The sequence below is a fragment of the Trachypithecus francoisi genome, unplaced genomic scaffold, assembly GCF_009764315.1.
Source record: "Trachypithecus francoisi isolate TF-2019V2 unplaced genomic scaffold, Tfra_2.0 Lachesis_group0, whole genome shotgun sequence".
Taxonomy (NCBI): domain Eukaryota; kingdom Metazoa; phylum Chordata; class Mammalia; order Primates; family Cercopithecidae; genus Trachypithecus; species Trachypithecus francoisi.
This window is the reverse complement of record NW_022681453.1, coordinates 135,456,807-135,481,435: the sequence shown is the minus strand read 5'-3', so window position 1 is coordinate 135,481,435 and position 24,629 is coordinate 135,456,807. Positions and strand designations below refer to the sequence as shown.

Sequence of the window (24,629 nt, the reverse complement as noted above, 5' to 3'; positions counted from 1 at the left end):
GAGAAGTCCCCGAAGTCCTGTCCCAAACATAGACATCTGCCTGCATCGAACCCATCTTCCCCTCCCCTCCTGCCTTCAGTCCTGCTCCCAGCCCTCCTCAGGGGCCAGCGTGGCCAGGGCCCTCTTCAGTGTCACCAGCTCCCTCTCCTAACCCTTCCTCAGGCCCAGAGCACTCTTTGTTCCCACATGCTCCCCTGGCCCACATGGGCTTACCCTTCCTCTTAGACTCAGCCTACACTCTGCCTCCCCTCCGCAGGGCAGTCTGGCCCCTCAACACCTTCCCCCAGCACTCCGGCCTCCCCTTCAGCTGTACACCACACACTCCACACACTGCAGCCTACAGTCACGTCTGTCCCCCCCATCAGGAGGGAAGCCCCTTGGCAGAGATCCTGCTGTCCTGTCCCCGCTGTATCCCCAGCAGCTCTCAGGCAGCTCAGGTTCTGCCGGCTGGAGGATGAGAAAGGGATCCCCTCTTATTGTCTGTTCCTCCACACAGCAACCCTGATGAGAGCAGGGCATCCGTGGGCCCATCCACACCTCCGTAACTACAGGCCCCCTGGACACCTGGGTCCTGTTCATGGGCCATCGGCTTCCCTCCCACCTTCCCTCCTAGCCTGGCTCACCACAAGTCACAGCCTGTGGCGAGAGTCCTGCTTTCTCTCATGTCTTACCACAGGGACTGGAGTTATTCAGGCGAAGCGTGCGGGTAACTGTGTCTCCTCCGGAGACCTGGGTGCCGAACCTGGAGGCGGACAGACTGGATTCAGTACAGCCACAGCCAGCGTACACCTTGCAGGTAGGGAAGAGGGCTGGGGCTGGGGGCTCAGGCAGGGGGAAAAACCACAGTGGTCTGGTCTCACTCAAGAATTAATGAGACCCAGGGCTGGGCTTCCCCAGGTGGCACCAGGTGAGCCGGGCTCTGGGGCTGCCCTGTGCCCTGGCAATCCAACCACCCGCCCTGAGCAGACTATGCTGATTCCAGTTCAGCTGTGCCAGGGGCCCCAGGGCTGGTGCTGACCTCGGGCCACACTGACTACTCGCCACTTCTGCCCCCCGAAATGGTGGTGGCCGTGTCCCCTGAAGCCACCTTCCCCCAGGGAAACCCTGGCCTGGAACCTTCTTGTAGCTGGCACCAATGGCCCTAGGCCAGCTGGAGAATAACAAGCCGATGTGGGCAGCCCAGCCCGGAGGCCGGAGGGTTTCAGGGGCTACCAGGGAGCAGAGGCTCAGGCTGAGCATGGAGCACCTGATGGCTGGTTCCTTCTGGGCCTGGTCAGTAGTGTAGGAGGTGGTCCTCAGGGAGCTGACGGGGCAGCCCACCACTGCCATATACACTGGGATGACTGCCAGCGGCAGGTCTCCCACCTGCAAACACACCCCAGCCCTTTGTCACTCCTGTCACCAGTTGCCACCACATCCCCTCTGGGCAGGGCCTCCACTTGTCCAGCCAGCCCAGGAGGGGCTCCACAGTTTGGTCCCAGCCTCACTGTGTACCACTCTGGCTTCTCTCCCACTTCCCGCCATCTGTACTCTCCCTCCCAGCCAGGCAGCCTGCACAAAGCTCCCAGCCTGAGAACTTTTTTTTTTCTTTTCTTTTTTTTAATAGACACAGGGCCTTACTATGTTGCCCAGGCTGGTCTCAAACTCCTGGCCTCAAGCAATCTTCCTGCCTCAGCCTCCTAAAGTGTTGGAACTACAAGTGTGAGCCACTGTGCCTGGCAAGCCTGAGGCTCTTCGGCCTCTGGTAGTCCCTTTGATCAAATTTCTGTCTTTTAAATGAAAAGAACTTTATTACTTTTCTCTGCTAATCAAAAGTAATAAATCTTATTTTTTTTAAAATATAAGAGTGTGATAATCACCTCCAATCCCACCTCTGCAGCATGACTTGCTGTTAGCATTTCAGTGTACAAGTATCTACACTTCTTTCGTGTAGACTCAGATATAAATGGGGAGCATGCTGCACATGCCTTTCTTTAATAATCTTTTCTTTTAACAATATAGGATTATTATTATTATTACTGTTATTATTGAGACAGAGTCTTGCTCCATTGCCCAGGCTGGAGTGCAGTGGCATGATCTCAGTTGACTGTAACCTCTACCTCCTGGGCACAAGCAATCCTCCCACCTTAGCCTCCTGAATAGCTGGGACCAGAGATATGTGCCATCACGCCCAGCTAATTTTTGTATTTTTTGTAGAGAAGGGGTTTTGCCATGTTGCCCAGGCTGCTCTCAAACTCCTGAGCTCAAGACATCCACCCACCTCGCCTTCCAAAGTGCTGGGATTACAGGCATGAACCACTGTACCCAGCCAATAATATAGGATTAATTTTTACTAATAAAGAGTTTGTGGCATCATGTAACAGGCTGTGCAGAATTCCCTTAGGGATGTGGCCCAATGTCTGTATCCACTCCTCTACTGACAGACATGGAGAAGGGGGCTCGAAGCACCGGTTCCCCTGTACCTTCACCAACAACTTTTAAACCTTGCTAATGTGTCAAAACCAGTATTTTGTGGCTCTTTTATTTTGCATTTCTTTTTTTTTTTTTTTTTTGAGGCGGAGTCTCGCTCTGTCACCCAGGCTGGAGTGCAGTGGCCGGATCTCAGCTCACTGCAAGCTCCGCCTCCCGGATTTACGCCATTCTCCTGCCTCAGCCTCCCGAGTAGCTGGGACTACAGGCGCCCGCCACCTCGCCCGGCTAGTTTTTGTATTTTTAGTAGAGACGGGGTTTCACCGTGTTAGCCAGGATGATCTCGATCTCCTGACCTTGTGATCCGCCCATCTCGGCCTCCCAAAGTGCTGGGATTACAGGCTTGAGCCACCGCGCCCGGCCTATTTTGCATTTCTTTAATCATCAGTGGTGGTGACAGATTTTAATATGTTTATTGGCCGTCTGTATTTGTCTTTCTTGGAGTTGTTTATTCAAACCTTGCCCCCTTGGGATACCTTTCCCCAGCTTCCTGTTATTTAAGATCCCTTTTTATATTAACATGATCAATTATTTGTCACACATAACACACAATTTAAAGCAAATATCTACTACAATTAATCTGTTCAATTTACTAAATAGTTCATGAAAATCTTCTATTTAAGAACTTAACGGTAGGATAACGTGTGCATGTTTCATCCCTCCAGACTAAATTAGGGGCGCCTTGCTGGTTGCCTTATTCTTCCCTGTATCCTCCACAGTACAGTGGCCCACATAGGAACCCACACACAGTAGATGCTCCATTTATGCTGAGTGCTGGAGCAATTAAATGGACCCCTGGGTGAGCCCCACTGAGGGCGGGGCAAGGACGTGGCTCTGGGAGGCTGCTACTGTCCCTGCACTCCATACTCCCTACTTCAGGTCTTGGGTCCTAGCCCAGGCAGGCAGCCTACTGTCTCCTCTTCCCTCCTCGATATGGCCCCAGCCCTGCACCTCCTGGGAAAAGGTGTGGAAAGTTCTACTGCTTATGAGGACCCCTCCTGCCTAAAATGCCTCAGCTAGAACACCAGAGGCTGCCTCAGACACGAACGCCTAGCCAGGTGTTGGAGGGGAGAGAGGCTGAAGGCGAGGGCTGGGCAGACTCCCCACCCCCCCAGGCCACTGCCCTCCTGCGTGCCCTTACCGTGCAGATGAGGTTGTCCCAGTACTCGCCCCACATGTTGGCACAGCCTGTGATGTCAATGCACAGCTGCTGGTAGGGCCCCAGCATGCCCTGGGAAATGTGAGGGAAGAAAGCAGCTCCTTTCCCGTGGGACAGCATGCTCTCCATAAAATCTGGGAAAGAACCATGACTCTGGGGGATTCACAGGACTGGGGCTGGGAGTGAGGTCCAAACTCTCGGGTGTGAGCAAAGAACTGCCCCCGACAAGCCATCCTTCAGCCTCTCCTTGGTCAGGCTACATGTGCCCTCCTCCTGGGAACCCGGAATCCAGGGGCAAGCTACTCAAAGTCCTGTGCGGTCAGCCTCTCTATTCCGAGAGGCCAGGTCCCGATGGGAGCCCTCCCTCATGAGCCACTGCCCATCCCAGATGGAGTCCAGGCCCTGTGCATAAGCCTGTGCCCTAGAAGGGAAGTGGCCTCAGCAGGAAGAGGCACTGTCAGGTGGAGAGCCTTGGCCATCTGAGAGCGGTCTCTGGTCCTGGTCCTGCTCCCTGGCAGCCTCTGGCCCACATCCACAGAAGGCCATTGCTCTAACCATGGCCTGGGCCCCAAAGCCCCACCCTGGTGGCGCTTACCCAGCTGCTCTCGCTTGGCCAGATGCTCTTGCATCCGCACTGTCTTTAGCAGGGCAGGAGGCATGTCGGGACTTTACAAGTGGAGACACAGAAATAGTATCAAGTCAGACAAGCCTGTCCCAAGACCTGAGCCAGGTTCTAGAGCAACCAGCATTCTACCACGTGCCCAGCAGAGGAAGGTGGCCCTGCCTGCTCTTCCCAGGAGAGGGTGGGCCAGTTCTTTCCTTTACCTCCTTCTCTGGTCTTTGCTCCCACTGTACCCCTACCATTCAAACATCCCCAGCTGTAGGCCACCCGCCAGCTGCAGGGATTACCTCCCCAGAAACCCAGGCAGGCTCTGAAGCAGGACTCTCTGCCCACAGGCTCTGTGCCATGGTTACTCCTGGACGCAAACCCAGCCCAGACTCCCCATTTCTAGCCCAGAATTCTGCAACAGGCCCATTTCCAGTTTTTCTTGCTGACATCTGTCCAGCACTGGGTACACACTAGCTTTTCACAATAGAAAGTTAATGCCTTATAAACTGTTCATGGCTCCCCTTCCACCCGTAGCAGTGGTTTTGAAGTTGGGCCCTCTTGCTTCACTAGATTAGGTGGTGAGGTGTCCACACAGTGGGGATTCCAGAAAAAAAAGTCCTAAATTATAATGTTTGATTTCAAGTTAGAGATTTGCAAAATTCCTGAATATTTAACAATCAGTTCTCCTGAACCAGTGCTAGCTGGTTCTGGCACACCTCTGTGTGTGTGTGTGTGTGTGTGTGTGTATGAGCATGTATGTGTGTGCATGTGTATGTGTGTATATTTGTGTCTGTGTATGCATGTGTATGTATATGTGTATATGCATGTGTGTACATGCACACGCGTGTGTATGTGTGCATGTGTATATGTATGTGTGCATGCATGTGTGGGTATATGTACATGTGTATGTGTGTGTGTGTGTCTGTGTATGTGTAAGCAGCACTCTAGATCTTGCCTCTGTCCTTACACATAGCAGCTTTGCTGATCACTGTCTTATCTACAGGGCACCCTATCTCACTCTCCACATCTCAGCCCAAACACGCTGTCAGTGGTCCCTGAAGACTCCCTGCTCCTGAACTCTTCCTCCCACCCCTTGGCCTGCACAGTTCCTTCTGTCTACAGTAACCGCTCCCTCACCACAGGCCCATCTGCCTGGTCCATCAGAAGCCTCCACTCCAGCAGGCCAGGCTTAGGACAGGGGGCCACAATCCCAGCCTCTCCCACGGGCCCACTCAGGGCCTGAGAGGTGGACAGCAGGAGCCATTTCCTCTCTGCCTGTCCCCAAGTCTACCTATAAAAACACACACTCCCATCTCTCACACCGTCTAGCCACTGGCCACCTAAGCCACAGAGAGGCTCAACAGGGTACACCCCATCCAGCTTCATCTGCCCTGGGAAATAAAAGCAGCAAGACTTACAGGCTGGTCTTTTTGCTCAGGCTGTTTTGGGGGCCCCCGAAGTACTCAAACTCGAGGGAGAAAGGGGTCTGTATTGGGGAGTGATTGGTGAGAATGAGCTGGCGATTCACACGGGTCCTCAGTGGCACCGTTGAGCCAAAGTCCAGGCGGAGCTCCTTCGGGTGGTCTGGCCACTGCTCTGTGCTGAAAACACTGTCCTGTGTCCACTGGTACTATGTAACATGCCACCCTTGGCCCTGCCCAGAGCGCTATCTTGGGTGGGCGTGCAGAAGCTGCCCAGACACCAGGCTTCATCCTCAGACTCCTGTTTCATTGAGCTGCCAATCACAGACCCACCTTTCCTGCCCGTCCATGATGCTGAGAGAGGCCTCAAACTCTGCACAAACTGTCCCTGGCCAGGGGCGGGCTGGCATGGCTCCCAGGTGCTGGGCCTCATGTGGGCAAGCCCAGGATACCTACAGCCCTGTCCCCTGCCATCTCCTGCCTGTCTGGGCACCATGCCTCCAAGTGTGTGGAGGGAGACCACACAGAGGGCAGGGACGGGGTAAAGGGAGTTGTCCCCACAGGAGTGGTGAATGGCCGCAATAACGCTGTGGCGTTTTCCTGGCTGCAGGAATCGGATGGGCGCAGACTGACACCACAGTGCGTACTGGTCCCAGGTGCAGTTGCCTCATTTCTCAGGCCACTGCCACCCCCAGACCCCCAACCCTGGGCTCACCTGCAATCAGAGCTCTCCTTAGAGATGGCGATGGCCACGTGCAGTCCCTGGGGCTTCCCAGAAATGCCTAGAACCAGCGGCTTCTTCATGCCTGACACGTGACAAGGGAGGGCCAGATGGGTCAGCTGTTCCTGTAAGAAAGCCCATACAGGGGTCAGACCAGGGCTGGGGCCTCTGAAGATGAGCCCAGATGGTCTTCCGCAGCACAGGGAATTGCTGTGGGGGGTTCAACGTGAAGGCCTTGACCTCTGGCCAGGTTCATCTCCAGTCCCTCCAGTGAGCCCAGCCAGTCGGCCCGCCCTCGGCCCCAGGAGGCCTGGCCCTTTCCTCAAGGGCTATGGCTGTCTGAGTCTGCCCCAAATATCTGGGCATGCCCACGTGAAGGGAGATCCCTCAGACAGGGCCTCTGGAGAAGCTACACACTTCCTCTGATGAAGCTGCTACCCTAGAAATCAAACCCTCCCTGAGCAAGATCTGTTCCACACCCCGGCCTGCCTGTCTGTTGTCCCAGAGCTCAGGCCGGCCATCCCCATATTTGCCAGTGGGAACTGAGACCTGAGTCTGCAAGTCTCTGCAAGGAGGAAGTTTCTTTTCCCACAAGAACCACAAAGGGACAGATAGGAACGGCCCTAGGACTGAGCATATTCCACCCTGCTGGCCTTCTTCTGGGCCACTCCAGGGGGAAACCTCTGTACCAGTTAGCCTCCAAGCAGTACCTGGCACAGTGCCTGCTGTGAGCAACAGTTCTGCTCTGGAATCTCTGGGCAAATCAGAAAGTTAGGCCCACCTGTGGCCACAGAGAATGGCCTGGGGAGGGCAAAAGCTCATGCCAAAGGCCAGGCATGGCCAGTGGGTCTCAGGGCACATCCAGGCCTGCTCCAGGCTCTCTGACCATGTGTCCCTAGCGAGCAGACACAGCAGGAATGAGGACCCCAGAACCAAATGCAAGAAATCTCTTCCCCACCCACAAGAACCAGCAGTGTGGCCTAAGCTAGGGCCTCCCTGGGGGCGCAGGTGCATAAGGTTGGCAGGGTGCCTTCCCAGTCACTCGGGCCCTACATTGCCTTACTCACCTGGGTATGAGCAGTCAACTCCAACTTCAGCTGGCACTCCTCGCTGGGGCCCAGCAGGCCATGTCTAGGGGAGACTGTCACCATGCAGAAATCTGCTTGGTGCCCTAGGAGCTGGCAGACATGAGTGAGACTGTTGGCACTTACTGGGCTCCCAGAATGGACCAGTATCCAGATAGTGCTCAGCACTGCTGCATGCAATGCTAGAGACTGGCAGACTGGGGCCCACAGCAAAACTGGCAGGGCTGGGTGCTCACTTCTGGGGATAAACCAGGGGTCCCTTCTCCTCTCCTCCCCAACCCTGGATGGAATTTACCACTTGTTGGGAGGTTGTCTGGACTAAAGAAACTGCCCTTGAAGGCCCCGAGGGATGGGGAGCAGAAGGCAGATGCTTCTGGTGCACATGGATGTGGTCTTATGTCCCACAACACTCAGAGCTCCCCAGTCAGCCACAGGCAGGAGCAGCACCACAACTGGGCTCCAACAACTACCTGGGCCAGTCATGGGCTATGCTGGCTGGGAGGCTCTAGCTGTGTTCACCAGAAACTCCTTCTTGGGCAGGGAACTGGAATTCCCTAGAGGCAGGGCAAGAAAAAGCTGGACCAGATACCCTGCTCCTTTGAGGAGCTTTTACGCACACTATGGAACAAGGGACAGGCTGTGGGAGGGAGGCTGAGTATCTCTGTTCTGCGAGGACATTTGGGGGACAATGCCCCTCCTCTACATGGGCCTCTGTTGCTGAGGGCTGCAGACTGCTGCCTGATGCTGTGGGCTCACTCACCTTGCCCCAGTGGAACTGGGTGGGCAGGAGGGTGCCATTGATAAGTGTGATGGTTGTCCTCGTGGGCACACCCACGTAGAGATTGCTAACCTCCACCTGGCTGCTTTGTAGGTACACATGGGGCTTCTGTACCTCAGCATACACAGGAAGGTAGCTGGAACACAAGGAAACAAAAGGCATACTGATCAGAAAAGAAGTAAAGCTTCCCTATTTCTAGATGACATGCAGTCTCTGTAGAAAATCCCAAGGTATCTGTATTTTTAGAGACTCTAGAACTAATGAGTGGGTTTGGCAAAGTTTCAGGGTATAAGATCAATATACAAAAATCAATCACATTTTTATACACTAACAACGAACACATGGAAACCGAAATTTAAAATACAGTACCATTTATAATTGCTCAAAAAGTAGAAATCTCGGGTGTAAGAGAAATTGTTGCAAGAACACTGTAGGCTTATTTCAAAGTGGCTGAATTTCACTTTTCCTCTGGGCATATTTCAGAATGGTTACTTCCCCTCCCCATCCCACCCTGGCTAAACAAGAGAGAATTTTTTTTCCAGTTTTCATCATGAGAACCTACTGAGCCCCCAGGAATTTTTTTTTTTTTTTTTTTTTGAGACGGAGTCTGGCTCTGTTGCCCAGGCTGGAGTGCGGTGGCCTGATCTCAGCTCACTGCAAGCTCCGCCTCCCGGGTTTACGCCATTCTCCTGCCTCCGCCTCCCAAGTAGCTGGGACTACAGGCGCCCGCCTCGTTGCCCAGCTAGTTTTTTGTATTCTTTAGTAGAGACGGGGTTTTACTGTATTAGCCAGGGTGGTCTCGATCTCCTGACCTTGTGATCCGCCCGTCTCGGCCTCCCAAAGTGCTGGGATTACAGGCTTGAGCCACCGCGCCCAGCCAGGATTTTTAAACTCTTAAGCTAGTCTATACTCAGCCACCAGGAATTTGTTGAAGCAACCATTTAAGTGCTCTTCTGCTCCAGGTAAACTGATCTGTATTCTCAGTATTTGCCTATATCTCCAGCTTTTGGAATAGCCATTTGTCCTGTAACCTCAATTCTCTGATAGATCTAAGAAAAATCATCGTTTCAGTTTGTTCAGTCTTTTCTTGTTGTGAGAGCAGGCGCTTGATGGGCAAGCTCTTTACATGTCTAAATGGCTGAAGGTATTTTGTAGGTATGATTAATGTTCATAATCAGTTAAGTTTAAGTAAAGGAGATTATCCTAGATAATGTAGATGGGCCTGATTCAGTTAGTTGAAAGGTCTTTTGTTTGTTTGTTTGTTTGAGACAGAGTCTCACTCTGTCACCAGGCTGGAGTGCAGTGGTACGATCTCGGCTCACTGCAACCTCTGCCCCCCCAGGTTCAAGTGATTCTCCTGCCTCAGCCTCCCGAGTATCTGGGACTACAGGCATGTGTCACCGTGCCCTGTGAGTTTTTGCATTTTTACTAGAGATGAGGTTTCACTGTGTTGGCCAGGCTGGTCTCAAACTCCTGACCTCAAGTGATCTGTCCACCTTGGCCTCCCAAAGTGCTGGGATTACAAAGGTGAGCTATCATGGCTGGCCACTAAAAGGTCTTAAAAGCAGGAATGGGTTTACCCAGACAAAGAAATTCCATGTGTTTATAACGGGTTCATCTTGTCCCCAAAAATGCCAGCACACCCTTCCTGAAAACCTGCCCTACAGATTTTAGGCTTGCCTGGCTAGTCCCTATAGTTGTGTAAACTGATTCTTTGTAATAAATTTCTTAATAGGTTATTAAGAAATAAGTATTAAGCATTGACTGATACAAGCATATCAAGGTAAATTCAAATGTAAATACAAAAGACAGAATAAATGTATTTTTGCATACTTTTCTATCTGATTTAAAGGGCAACTATAACAACCAATAACTATAAAACTGTCTTGATAGGCCTATAATATATAAATATGTAATTTGTATGACAATAATAGTACAAAGGAAGGGGAGAGAATAGAGCTGAGCTATATTACAGTAACATTTCAGACTATTGAAATTAAGTTGGTATTAATCTAAACCAGACTGTTTGGAAATTAAGATATTAACTATAAAGCCTTAGACAAGCAGTAAGAAAATAACTTTTTAAAAAGTAAAAGAAACATGGAAACTAAAATGGCATACTAGAAAATACCTATCTAACAAAGGAGAAGGCAATAATGGAGGAATGCAGGAACAAAAACACAAAATACATACAGAAAACAAATAGCAAAATGGGAGATGTAAGTCCTACTTTATCAGTATTTACATTAAATATAAATGGATTAAACAGTCCAATCAAAAGGTGGAGATTAGCAAAATTTATTTTTAAAAAATGATCCAAGTATATGCTGTTTACAAGAGACATTTTAGATTCAAAGACACAAATAATTTAAAAGAAAAAGGATGGAAAAATATATATCATGCAAACAGTACCCAAAAGAGAGCTCCAGGAGATATATGAATGTTAGATAAAATAGGCTTTAAGACAAAAATTATTATTAGAGACAAAGAAGGATATTTTATAATTATAAAAAGATCAATTAGAAAGATATAACAATTATAAACATGTATGTATCTAACAACAGCACCCCAAAATACATGAAGCAAAAACTGACAGAATTGAAGGAGAAGTCAACAATTCAACAATAATGGCTGGAGACTTCAACAGCCCATTTTTTAATAATGGAAAAACAACTAACCAGAAGATAAACATTGAAATAGAAGATTTAAACAACACTATGAACCAAACAGAACTAGCAAGCAACACTCTACACAGTAACAGCAGAATACATATTTTTCTCGAGTGCACAAGGAATATTCTCCAGAATAGCCCGTAAAACAAGCCTCAATAAGTTTCAAAGGACTATAATTATATAAAGTGGGTTCTCCTACAACAATAGAATCAAATTAGGATTCAACAGAAAGAAATTTGTGAAACAAAAATATGTGCAAATTAAATAACACATTCATAAACAACTCAAATAAGAAACCACAAGAAAAATTAGAAAATACTTTTATATCAATGAAAATGAAAATATGATATATGAAAAGTTATAGGATACAGCTAAGGCAGTGGTAAGAGGAAAATTTATATTTGTAAATACCACTTTCTTTAAACAATAAAAAAAGAAAGAAAGATTGCAAATCAAAAACCTAAGATTTCACCTTAGGAAACTAGAAAGAGCAAACTAAACCCAAAGCAACTGGAAGGACAGAAATAATAAAGACAAGAAAGCAGAGATAAATGAAATAGAAAATAGAAAAACATTACAGAAAATCAACAAAAGCAAAAGCTGGTTCTTTGAAAATAACAACATTGATAAACCTTTAGCTAGACTAGACTGACCAAGAAAAATTTGCTCAAGATTCAAATTAGAGAAATCAGGAATCAAAGTGGGGACATCACTACTGATCATACAGAAATTAAAATAATTATCAGAAAACACCACTAACAACTATGTACCAACAAATTACATAACAGGTAACACTGACAAATTCTTGAATTCCTAGAGTGATGCAAACTACCAAAACTGAGTAAAGAAAAACATCTTTTTCTGGGGAGGTGGGGGGTGGGGTACAGAGTCTTGCTCTGTTGCCCAGGCTGGAGTGCAGTGGCACAATCTCGGCTCACTGCAGCCTCCGCCTCCCAGGTTCAAGCTATTCTCATGCCTCAGCCTCCAGAGTAGCTGGGATTACAGGGGCACACCACCACACTGAGCTAATTTTTGTATTTTTGGTAGAAATGGGGTTTCACCATGTTGGCTAGCCTGGTCTTGAACTCCTGACCTTAGGAGATCCGCCAACCTCAGCCTCCCAAAGTGCTGGGATTCCAGGAATGAGCCACTGTGCCCAGCCAAGAAAAAAGTCTAAATTGACCTATAATAAGAAATTCAGTTACAGACATACCTCATGTTTATTATGCTCTGCCTTATTGCACTTCACAGATACTGTGATTTTTACAAATTGAAGGTTTGTGACAACGCCGCATTGAGTAAGCCTATCAATGTCATTTTTCCAATTGCATGTCCTCATTTCATGTCTCTGTGTCATGTCTTGCAAATTTTTTTGTTATAGCTGTTATGGTAACCTGTGATCAGTGATCTTTGACGTTACTACTGTAATTGTTTTGGCGTGCCATAAATAGCAACCATATAAGACAATGGGCTCAACTGGTAAATGCAGCGTGTGTTTTGACTCTCTACTTACTGGTCATTCCCCTGTCTCTCTCCGTCTCCTCAGGCCTCCCTATTCTTGAGACACAACAATATTGAAATTAGACCAACTAATAACCCTACAATAGCCTCTAAGTCTTCAAGTGAAGAGTCATACGTATCTCACTTTTGATCAATGATTAAGCTAAAAATGATCAAGCTTAGTGAGGAAGGCACATCCAAAGCTGACACAGGCAGAAAGCTAGCTTTGTGCCAAACAGACAAATCGTGAATGCAAAGAAATGTAATATCTAGCAAATGCCCTATTTGTGAAATTTTTCAAATAAAAGATAATAAAGCAAATATAATGCTATGCAAACAAGGAAAAGAAAACAGGAGAAAGAAAGAATGTGATCAGGTTAACTGATAGAACAGAGGAGAACAAAACTGCTGCTTGAAATCCCTGCACAGGTTACATGCAATGCAATCTTTAACAATGGAATGAGGGCATCAAAGGGCAGGGGAGCTGAGCAAAACACTGCTGAAGATCGATTGGCTTAGCCATGTCAGGGCTCCAGCCCCAGAGCTCAGAGCAACACACGGAACAGTGAGCTGCCTCAGGCACAGAAGTCAAATATCACATGATCTCACTCTTAAGGGGGTGCTAAAAATGTGTACATATGGACATAGAGATTGGAATGATAGACAATGGAGACTTGGAAGGGTGAGGGCGTAGAAGCGAAATGGGTGATGAGAAATTCGTTCATGGGTACAATGTATGCTATTTGGGTGATGGATACCCTAAAGCCCTGACTTGACCACTATATAATCTATGCATGTAACAGAATTGCACATGTACCCCATACATTTGTACAAATAATAAAAATTAAAATTGAAAATTAAGAAAAAGACTGGGCTGCCACAGCATTTGCCCCCACTGAAGACTGTAGGTGTCATGCTGGAGAGAGGCCAGGGCAGAGCCTGCAGTAACACTGGACCTCTCAACTGTCACGAGGAAGAAACAACCAAAAAGATGCTATTCCTTCATTCTTATTTATGAATGAAGGCACAGATTGATTTGTGTAGCTGGCCAGTGTGGGTTTTCTCCACTGTTTGTTTAGGGCTGTTTTCCCCAAAGGTCCCTTTCTCTGATGGATTCAGGCTAGCTGTGTGCTCTGAGGGTGGTGACTCACATGTACTTCACCCCTTAGAAGAGGGGTGCTCTCCACATCTACCCCCTTTTACTCAGAAGAAACTTACACCACCAGCTCCTTATGCAAATCAATTTCCTCCTCCATTCAAAAACGGGGCTGGACAGAAGCAGAAGAAAGCTCAAAAAGTAAAGGAGAAGCACTCCAACATCTGGGAAAACAGAAATTAGTTTTCTTGGGGGAATCTGAGAGGCTGCTGCATTGATAAGACTATAACAGATTATTATAGAAAAGGAAAGACCCAAGACCAACAAAGCTTGACATTTCAAAACATGATTGCTGCTTCTGGAGACAGATCCTCCTGCCACCCAGTAGGGGAAGGGGCGGGCACACAACCCACACAAGAGCAAGCAGGGCCTATCTCTGGAAAGAGCCAGATTCGCTTTCAGAGGTTGTTAAGCTGGGAGTGTGTGAGCCTGGAGCTCTAAGTGGCCTCTCCCCGAGGCAGAGTGCTAAGGGCCCTTGTTGACAGGGGAGAGAAAGACCCACAAAGAAAGAGCAGCAGATGTGAGTGTTGGGACTGGGATGGAGGTAGGGAAGTGGGAAAGAGGGTAGAGAAAGAGAGAAAGCAGAAGACCAGACAAAGGGAAAGGGTTGGGCCCTTGGATTCAGCAAGGTGGGAATGCCCAGTTACATGAGCCAGTGCTTCCTCTTTTTTGCCTAAGTTGGTAATGTCTGTGTTTCCATCACCTGCTACTATAAACATTCTGATAATACAAGGTCCTTTCAGGAGAAAGAACAGAGACAGAAAAGGAAAGGAAATAAGCAAAGACTTAATAGAAAGCCCTTCCCCTGAGCAGCAGCCAGACTTAGCCTTCACATCTAATGCCCGCAAAGTGCCTTGAAGGACCAGTGCAAAGACTCATATCTAGACCTGTATTTGTTATCACAGGATAGGACATTCCAACAACTGTCAACTGTCAGATGGTCAAGTATACAAAGTCCGACAACATTGTCATGGTAAGAGTGTGGGGTAGTGGCTAGTTTCACACACTATAGGCAGAAGTATAAAATGATACAGTCTTTTTGGAGGATAATTCAAGAACATCCATAAATATTTAAACGAGCATTTAAATGTTTTTACAATGAAACACCAAATATACACAAAAATGAGAATAAAACATATATACAGTTTAAACATATATATAGTTTAATAATAAAACAACATCTATGTACTACCTCCACACAACTTCAGAAACAAAATATTATCACCAGCCAGCTTAAGAAAATGTATGTGTGTGCATATATATATATATATATTTTTTTTTTTTTTTTTTTTGAGATGGAGTCTCGCTCTGTTGCCCAGGCTGGAGTGCAGTGGCATGATCTTGGCTCACTGCAACCTCCGCCTCCAGGGTTCAAGTGATCCTTCTGCCTCAGCCTACCAAGTAGCTGGGACTACAGGCGAGCACCACCACACCTGGCTAATTTTTGTATTTTTAGTAGAGACGGGGTTTCACCATATTGGTCAGGCTGATCTCAAACTCCTGACCTCGTGATCCGCCTGCCTCGGCCTCTCAAAGTGCTAAGATTACAAGTGTGAGCCACCATGCCCAGCAGGAAAATGAATATTTTATTTGAAAATAATTTGGGAAGGAGTAGGGAGAAGGAGATAGGGGATATGGATGAAACAGTACTTACAGTGAGTTGACAATTACTGAAGGGAGAAAAGAGTATGTGGGGGTTTATTACACTATTCTCTTTGTTTTTATATATGTGAGAAGTTTTCCACTAGAAAGAGAGAGAAGGAGGGAAGTGGGGGAGCGGAGGGAGAATAAAGAAGAAAAAAAGGACTACTACTAAAATCTTTGAAACCTCTAGCATGTTCCTCCCAGAATATAATGGTGTGTGTTCATCTAAATATGTCACACTTCTTTTAATGTCCATTCTCCCGTTGACAGTGTTTTTTTCTAGTTTATCCTGTAGGAACAGTCCAGCCTGAGCATTCCTACATGAGCACACATCTCCCACTGTGCAGGTATAAGGATTTCCCTGGGAGTATACTCAGAAGGGCAAACACTAGCTAATGCTAAAGTAGTTTTGAAAGTGGTTATACTAATTTACATCCCTTTAGTACACACACCCTAGAAAGATATATACATAATATAATGAGTGGATCATCTCTAGGGAATGGATTACAGGTCATTTTGAGTTTCTTTTCTGTAATTTACAAATTTTATAGAATGCTAATTTTCTGGATTCAATAGTTTTAAATCCAGAACATCTCTAGATAAATATATAATATAGATAAATACACCACAAATATGCATAGAGTTTGTTGTAGTGGCCCTTCCCACGGCCCCCTTACCTCCAGGCCCCATTTTCCACCTCCAGCTCCAGGACGGTCTCCAGATGCTGGCAGTGCCGGGCCTCCAAGGTGATGTCCACCCTGCACTCCCCCAGAGAGTGAAGCTGGCCACTTGAAGGCTCAATGTCGAAGGGAGACACCTGCCCCGGAGAACACTCAGGAGGATGAGCATTGAGGACACTTGGAATTGCAGAGGAACTGGGGGCTGGCCATGCCCAACCAAGGTCGCCCCTAAGCTGCCCCAGCTCTTCCAAGAACCATCTGGGATCCAGAAACAGGCAAGCAGGTGGGGGACCAGAGCCACAAGAGTCTCGGGATTAAGAGCACAGAAACCGAATCTCCAAGTAAAGGAATACGTAAGCCAGAGGGCCCCATGCCCTGGCCCAGATCTGAGAGATAGAAGGTGGAGGGAGGTGCTCCAGGGAAAATGGGGAGAGCTAGGGAGCCAGAGGAGAGCTGGTGAGCCAAACTAGGGGGGTGGCCCTCTGAGCAGCTTCAACTGAGGAAAGCCACCAGGTCACTAGTTTGGGGGTGGGGAGAGGCTGCTGTGGCCACAGATTTCTCCTTTGCACCCACATGGTCTTTCCCCCACCCCTTCCTTCTGTCCCCCACTGCAGGTTCAGCGTCATTTACCACCCCCCTGCCCCACTGTCTGCCCCTCCTCCCATGCCAGGCACACACACAAAGGGAGAGGGGAAGGGAAAGAGCAGGAAGAAAAGTGTCCCCATCTGGGGAGGGCTCTTTACATTCCATTCTTCCTGCCCTGACTGAGAGAGGACACTTGTCCCTGTAAGGAAGGAGCCACTTTGCTTTATTTTGTCTTTGTTGCTCATGCGCATCTCCCTTGGAGCTCTAGAGCTCTGGGGGGTGGCTGTAATCTGGGGTTGGGTTTCAGCAGCTCTGTGTCCCCTAATCTGAGACCATCTAACAAACCCCAACTCCCAACACTCTTTTGAGAACTCAAAAGAATAGAGTGCAGAGAACTGTAGAGACGGGATTCCCATCAGCCTTGCTTATGACATCTTACAATACTATAACATTGGCAATTATTTCCATTATAAAACACAACTATTCTTCACAGTGGGAAAACACCACAGACTGGAAACTAGAGAAGAGGGATCAGGTATGATGACGCTACCCATCAGCCATACACTCTGGGGAAGCCCTGCCCCTTCCAGTCTCTCCTCTATCAAATAAGGAGGCTGACTGGGGTCTGTAAGCTTCCAACTGTGCTCTGGAAAATCCCAGGAAATCCCTGGAAGTGCAGGGGACTGGAATGTGGGGAGAAGCAGGATGGGGCAGAGGTGCCTAACAAGGGGGTCTCTGGGTGGCTACAGCATTCACACTTTATTCTATGTACTGGGCTTTTGCATAAAGTTTCATTTGAAGAAAGGGTTCAAACGCCTTGGCTAAGCATAACGTGGACACTAAAGATACTGATGCCACCCTGCCCCCAGCCCCATCCCAGCCTTAGTCTTCTGTGGTTTCAGGATCCATGGTGGGAGATTAATGAGCCCTGAGGGGGAGAGCATTGAACTCCAAGCCTGTGTAACAGGTGCTTGGCAATGGCGTTGGCAATTCGATGCACACTGTCATAAACTCTAGGTTTCAGAGTGCCCAGCTATAGGCCATCAGGCAAAGGAGCGAGGCCTCCCCGGAATGGAAAGGAAAGTCCACTTCCCTGGAGAAAGGGAATGCACATTAGCAAAATAAGGTATATGCATGGCTTGGATTGTCTTCCCTGGGCTCCCTAATATAGAAGGAGAAGTGTGCGGTGTTCTGACTTGGAAGGCAAGTGGGCAAGCAGGATGGGGACCTTGGTGGAAAGCAGCCAGAAGGAGAGTGCAGTCACCAAACAGACATGGCCAGGGTCTCACATGTGTGGTCCACCAGGGAGCTGCAGCCATACCGTGGTGAAGGCGCAGTGATGTACGACTCACTGTGGACACTTTGTGAGTAGCTGGTGCTTTGTGTGACTTTGTCTTGTTCCAGATCACCCATTGCATTTAAATATGATTATGATAATACTTAGCTGCTTTTTTTTTCTACTTTTATCATGAAAAGAAAAGTGCTATTTGAATGGAAATAAATCTTGAATTTTCTTTTTGGAGCCTTGGGTTTGGGCTGCCAGCCTGTGACCAGATGCCATCTGGTAGCTGATCTCTGGGAGGATCCGAACCTTTCAGAGAGTGGGGAGGAGGTGGGAATGTGGCCGGAGCAGCAGCAGCCTTGGAGGCTTCCTGCCCAACCTAGCTGCCCATTTCTTCCTGCCTCCGGCGGTTCTGATGAGAGAGAAACCCATGCCCTATTTCTGAATCCGATTGTAACAAAAGGCACAGGAAATGTTGGTGGGGGATTACATTTGGCTGTAGAGAGGAGCTGAGCTGCCTCAGCGATGGGGAGAACTGGAGGCACCACCAGGCAGAAGTCACCAGGCAGGCTCTTCCTCCCCCAGCCTTGAAGTTCTGATCTAAATGCACCAGGGCAAGTTTGACCAGGGCAAGCTAAACGGGCTCATTGTGGGGGCACCAGAGGAACCAGCAGTGCCTGACTTACATCCTCAGGCCTTTCTTGGAGGCAGACTGGGCTCTCCTTCATACGCCATGTGGCTGGGAGCTGGCTGACGTTCCGGATCTGGATGGAGTTTGTGGCTTTCTGCCCCAGGCGGAGCAGACCAAACTGAAGGGCTGAGATGTTGATGATGAGGGCAGGCCCCTGAGACACCCAGAGGGCCTGTCACTGGGCCACCTGGGCATGGCTCTGTGTCCCAGCCCTGCCACCTCCCTGGGCCCACCCCGCTGCCCAGCTCCACCTGCAGCACCTTAAAGGCTGCCTCAATGTGTAACACCACTGGCGAGGGTGAGTCTTCGATTTCACACAGCAGGTCCTGGCTTGTGGGGCCAGGGACACCCCCAGTAAAGTTCAACTCAAAATCGCCGACCTCACTGGGCTCTGAGAGAGAGAGAGGGAAAGGGAGAGGCGGAGAGGAGAAGCAGGGGCAGTTTCCTCCTATGGCTGGGCCCAGACATCTGGCTTGCAAGGACTTCTCATCTCCCTCACATCCCAGGCCTCAGCCAGAGCAGTCACAGGACACCAAGAGCCCTGCACAAGCCCCTTTAACTCTGAAGATTTCTACCTGAGCCAGCAGGTCACAACCCCTCCTGCAGTCCCCAGGGTACCTATGACCCCCGTGCCGGGCTCCACTTCAACGATGTGGCAGTCGCTGATCTTCCCCCACAGGTATCTGATGGGTGACTTGCTGTTGTTCCACATCTGAAAGACACCCGAGACCGGGCTGCCCATTTACTGCCCCTTCATGTCAATTCTGTACCTGCTGAAGGACTGTAGGGTTGTGGGCTCGTAAAGAGTCCACATGACACTTCCTGGCTAATTCCTGGCCACCCAAAGCGATGGGCCTCCCAATCCAAAAGCACCCTCCCTCCACACTGCAGTACACGTGGCTGACATATTCTACCAAAGACGGGAATGCGTTCCATAGCCCTAACTTTTAGAGGATTCTGGGAGGCTGATAAAATAAGACAGCCATGCCTGGCCTACACATCTGTGCAAGTCAAGTTGGGTTCAAGGCCCTGAGAACAGCCTTAGCCTTCATGCAGTGGCTGCTGCCATCTGTCCCTCCTGCTACATCCTCCCTACACTCGCACCCATGTCAGCACAGCCTTGGCCAGCCTAGGCAGGAGAGAGACAATGACCTACCTTAAAAGTCTTCTTCACATTTATGCCAATGTAGTTCTCCCCTGGGATGATGAGGGCATATGGCTCTAAGAGAACCTGGAAAGGTTCTACTGAGCCTTTCACCTCGATTTCCAGGACGATCACATCATCCACAGAGTAGGAGGAGTGCCCCAGGTTCTCTGCTTCTGAACTAAACACAAACCCACCATGAGCTAGGAGCCGACACACCTGGAAGCACGTCCTAGCGTGTCCCTGCCCCTGTCCCACATGTTTGGCCTTGTGAAAAGAAAACACTCCCTAACCCACAGCTCCTGAGTCCCCTAAATCAGAGGCATTAGCCAGTGCCTGAAAGGTGATGAGCACCAATAGCTGTGACAGTGGGTTAGCCTAAGGACTGGGACAGGGGCACTCCCCTGCTGCCTTCAGGGACCACTCTGCAGCCTCCAGCCTGGGATCTCTGCACCGGGCTGGCTGGAGCCCCAGCCTGAAGGTTTACACTGTGGGGGCAAAGACTTCCCTCCACACTCACCATCCCCCCGTTTGGTTCCCCAAGAGCAGCAATGGGCCTGGGGCACACCTCCAAAGTTCCTGGGGTGGCCTCATAGTGAGTTTAGCGAGCTTAGTGTGCTCAGCCCATTGCAGGGCTGGGTTGCAGGGCAAGACAGAAAAATGCTCCCACTCCCCAAAGCCTGCGGGGGCCAGGCTGCCCACTTCCCCTCATCTGATACCTTCCCCAGGAGAACCCCCAAGGTGGGGGAAGGCCCAGCTGAACACTTCTCATCCAGGGCCCAGTTTCTCTCACCTTACAGGCTCTGGGACTTCCTCTAGAACCATCTGGAGCACACTGTGAAAATCTCTCAGCTGCAAGGCAAACACAGTGCCCTGAAAACACCACCGTGTTCCAGCAGGTTGTCCTGGAGAAGGCTGGGGCATGGCAGGAATTCTTCCTCCCCTTAGCCTAGAAGGACCTTCTGAAAACCCAAGAATGCTTCCCTGCTGCCTCTTCCCCTCCTTAGGAAAAGTGAAGTTGCTGCCAGAACATGAGCCAGGACTCACGGGCCTGTCTCAGCTGGGCCTGGGGGCAAGAAGGAAAGGAAAGGCCTTCCTGATGCTGACAAAGCCCCTCAATGTGTCTGAAGCACCACACCTTCCCAGGACAGACAATGAGGCAGCTGGATGCTGGGACTAGAGGCAGGATCACACATCTCAGCCCCAAACCCACTAACAATGGCCCTGGAGCATCCTTTTCATGCCCAGCTTGAATTCCCCCCTAGCCTAACTGTGGCCCACAGGGCTTCACTCCACGTTGGGGCCAGCGCTGTGCTAACCTGGCCCTCAGGTCCCTGCACCTCACTCTGTCTAGTGGCTGCTGTGGTATGGGTGAGGATGGTAATGTTTTTTGCCATAGTAGACATGTGGGAGACACCCAGAGCTGAGGAAACTGGCCCAGGGTCTTGCTGCAGACAGGGTGGGTCTGGGATCAGGACCAGACAAAATGAGCTGCTTCGCCCCGCACACCAGGTGTGTACTCCAGCCCAACTCAGCCAAGTGCTGGCCTGGGCAGGACGGCACCTCAGTGGGCCCAGCTGTGGCTTCAGTATGATTAAAGAACACAGGTTGGGGGTCTAAATACACAATCCAACCACGTGTGGCTACTGAGATGACACCATTTGAACCTCATGAGGAGAAAAGCTCAGGATGAACTCGTGGTCTGTGTGGGGGCTGAGAACCCCCTTCCTGGGCATGATGGAGAAGGCAGTCTCCTTGTCGGGGTGGCACTTGATGCTGTCCATGCTAAAGGATTCTCCAGGCATGAGGGGCTGCAGGTTGGGCTTCATGATCTGCCAGTAGAAGGCCAGCTCCACGTGCCTGTGGGGGCAATGCATCCAAGGCCATGTCCCAGTTCTGCTGGGAACAGGTGCCTCCACCCCATGCCTCCCCGCCCTGCTCCAGGTGGGAGCAGCAAAGGACCTAGGAACAGGAAGAGACCAGGTCAGCCTTCACACCCTTCCAACGGAGGAGCCTGGGGTGGGGGGATTCGGGTGGGGGGTTGCAGGTGGGTGAAGGAGTCTAAGACAGAGACTATGTAAGAGAGCCCCTCACTTTCCAGCCATGGCAGCTGGAGGTTGGAACTACCATGACTCAGGGGACACGGTAAGTCAGGAATTCATGCTCCAGTCATTAAAGTGGAGGAGCCTATGCATCACCCCTAATATTGGGAATATCTTCTGCAGTGTCTCTCAGCACATGAGTTTCCAAGGTTTGCCACATCAACCCCATCCCTGCCCTCTGCCTTTCCTGCTGTGGGCTCCCAGGACACTGTGTCCAGAAAGATATGTGCCTACTGGCTGCCAATAGGAACAGTGGCAACTCCACAGCATGGAAGGGGCAGGACTTGCAGCTATCCTGGGTGACAGAGTGCTGTGTAATGCCTGGGGTCCCCAGGGCAGCCCTGGTTGAGAGGCTCCCTGAGATTTGTCCTGGTGTCATGGTGGTGCTCAGAGGTGGGTCAAGAAATAAATGGCAAGGAGAATGAAACGCACAGACCACAGTCTGTCTGCTCCTGGGACTTGGATGGATTCCCCTACACGGCATGGTATGTCCTCTCTGGAAAACTGTGGCTGGCTAGGGAGGGTCCAGGATGATTTGGGTCAGCATTGTCTAATCTAACTTCCTGAAAGGATGGAGATCTCATAGATCTGCACTGTCCAATATGACAGCCACTAGCTACATGTGGCTCGTGGCACTGAGGAAGTGAGCTCTTAATTTAATTTTAATTGATTTAAATGTAAGTAGCGAAGAGTGGCTACTGGTTTCCATGATAGACTGTCAATCTGGATCCCTCAATTGAATCTGGATATCCATTCTGTGCCCAGTCTTCCCTAGGCCCTTGGAAGGACCTCCTGTCTCACTGGGACTCAGGGCCAGGTAAGCAAGGAGAAGGGTTGGGTATTGGGGCAGACACAGGGGTTACCCACGTAGCATTTCTAATAATCAGCTGCTTCCTAGCCGTGGACCGAAGGTTTTCAGGCTCAAATCGTATGAAGTGCTGGGCTGTTAAGTCTGTGAGCTCTCCAGGGTCTGGTTGGCTTTTTTCACCAGAAATATAGATCAGATCCACAGCAATCAGCTGCCCAATTCCTGCCAAAGTAGGGTAAGTGAAGTTGGTGAAGGCTCACTAGGGCTGAAATCTGGCCAAGGCTGCTGCAGGACCCATGCCTCCATCCACATGCAGCTGGCCTTGACCATGATTCTTGCAAGCCCACACTGGAGGGAAAAGGAGGATATCCGCACACAGGTTAACATTCTCACATCTTTGAAGACCAAAAGGAGGCGATTTTGAGAACCTAGCATATAGCAGGCACTCAATTAATGAGGAAGGGAGAGAAGGGAGAAAAGGAGGGAGGAAAGGAGTAAGGAAGGAGGGAGGAAAGGAGGGAGGGAGGGAGGAGGGAGGGAGGGAGGAAGGAAGGAGGGAGGGAGGGAGGGGGGAGGGAGGGAGGGAGGGAGGAGCGACCGGGGCATCTTGTTGCAATTCCTAGGATGCCTCTTTTAACCCTACAGAAATCTAGAGGTGGCCCTGGCTGTTTATGTGTGAGTCACTGGCAACTCCCCAAAGGAGATCAAAGTGACTTTCAAAATGAAACAATGAAAGATTTCACCCCAGGTTTCCATCTGTCTCTTGCTAGAAGGCTCCTTGGACTGTCTTGGAGGCCACACTGGCTTGGGTCTCCAAAGTCAGACCAGAGCAAGGGGCCCAAAACTAGACTCTGGCACCTGGAAGTTGCAGCATTCTCAATGTGCGCTCCTGACACAGAGAGAGAACAGCTTGGCTGCTGCCAATGCTAGTGCGGTCAGTGGCCCCTGGAGCTGGGGCAGCCCCTCCAGCCCTGCCCCTGGGAGTGCACTCAAGCCCACCTATGGTCACCAGCTCCTTTATCTGGCAGTTGTCGCACACGATGATGAAGGTCTGCTCTGCCTTTCCTAGGCTCTTTGGGCAAAACAAAACCTGGGGGAGAGAAGGGTTGTTCTGTTACCTCCCATTAAAGGGCTTCCGCCCTCCCTGCCTGCCCCCCTCCTCCTCTCAGACACACACCCCTTTCTTTGCTCTTCACTCTCTGCTCCCCTCCCTGCCGCCTCCCACCTTACTCCTCAGGCCATGTGTTTGACTCTGGCTCCACCCCAGAGAAAAGCAGGGAGCAAGCTGAAAGGATATGAAGATAAAGTTCACAGAGACTAAAATACGAATGGTCCTTAAATGAATGACAACACATACCCTCGTTCATAATAAGAGAAATGTCAATGAAAACCATCCAGAAGAATGGCTTTTTTACCCCTCATTACTGGCAAAGAGCAGAAGGTGAGCTGTCATAAATGCAATGATTTGTTTTCTATTTTTTTCCCCAATTCCCCCAACTTCCAGCCCCTGTAACTACCATTCTACTCTCTGCTTTTATGAGTTCAATTATTTAAGGTTCAACATATAGGTGCAATCATGCAGTACTTGTCTTTCTGTGCTTGGCTTAACATAATATCCTCCAGACTTACCCATGTTGTCGCAAACGACAGGATTTCCTTCTTTTGAAAGGCTGTTATTCCATTGTGTACATATACCTCAATTTTCTTTATCCTCTATCAATAGGCACTTTGGGTGATTCCATAGCTTGCCTATCGTGAATGATGCAATGAACATAGGAGTGTGGATATCTTTTAAATGGTATCTTTTGAGCCCAGGAGTTAGAGGCTGCAGTGAGCAATGATCACATCACTACACTCCAGCCAGATTTCATTTGTATATACACCCAGTAGTAGGACTGCTGAATCACATGGTAGTTCTATTTTTAATTTTTTGAGGGAACTCCGTATTATTTTCCATAACAGCTGTACTAATTTACATTCCCATCAACAGTGGGCAATGGTTCCCTTCTCTCCACATCCTCGCCATCACATACCTTTCATCTTTCTGATAATAGCCATCTAACGGGTGTCAGGTGAGAGCTCACTGTGGTTTTAATTTGCATTTCTTGATGATTAATTATGT

General features: G+C 49.4%; 1 protein-coding gene across 3 annotated transcripts in view; it reads right to left on the bottom strand.

Moving 5' to 3' along the window:
- DLEC1 (DLEC1 cilia and flagella associated protein) overlaps positions 1-24,629 on the bottom strand; it is a 67,886-nt gene that overhangs the window by 7,214 nt on the left and 36,043 nt on the right. For all 3 annotated transcript variants that reach the window (XM_033212038.1, XM_033212039.1, XM_033212040.1), the window contains exons 11-27: positions 23,507-23,597; positions 22,567-22,729; positions 21,265-21,457; positions 20,391-20,449; positions 19,610-19,778; positions 19,072-19,165; positions 18,714-18,844; positions 18,449-18,607; positions 15,893-16,032; positions 8,226-8,379; positions 7,448-7,558; positions 6,375-6,505; positions 5,657-5,839; positions 4,224-4,294; positions 3,611-3,762; positions 1,247-1,365; positions 672-742 (exon numbers count right to left, since the gene is read on the bottom strand). In XM_033212038.1, the coding sequence (XP_033067929.1) occupies positions 672-742; positions 1,247-1,365; positions 3,611-3,762; positions 4,224-4,294; positions 5,657-5,839; positions 6,375-6,505; positions 7,448-7,558; positions 8,226-8,379; positions 15,893-16,032; positions 18,449-18,607; positions 18,714-18,844; positions 19,072-19,165; positions 19,610-19,778; positions 20,391-20,449; positions 21,265-21,457; positions 22,567-22,729; positions 23,507-23,597 (2,191 nt within the window). The remainder of the gene's footprint in view (positions 1-671; positions 743-1,246; positions 1,366-3,610; positions 3,763-4,223; positions 4,295-5,656; positions 5,840-6,374; positions 6,506-7,447; positions 7,559-8,225; positions 8,380-15,892; positions 16,033-18,448; positions 18,608-18,713; positions 18,845-19,071; positions 19,166-19,609; positions 19,779-20,390; positions 20,450-21,264; positions 21,458-22,566; positions 22,730-23,506; positions 23,598-24,629) is intronic.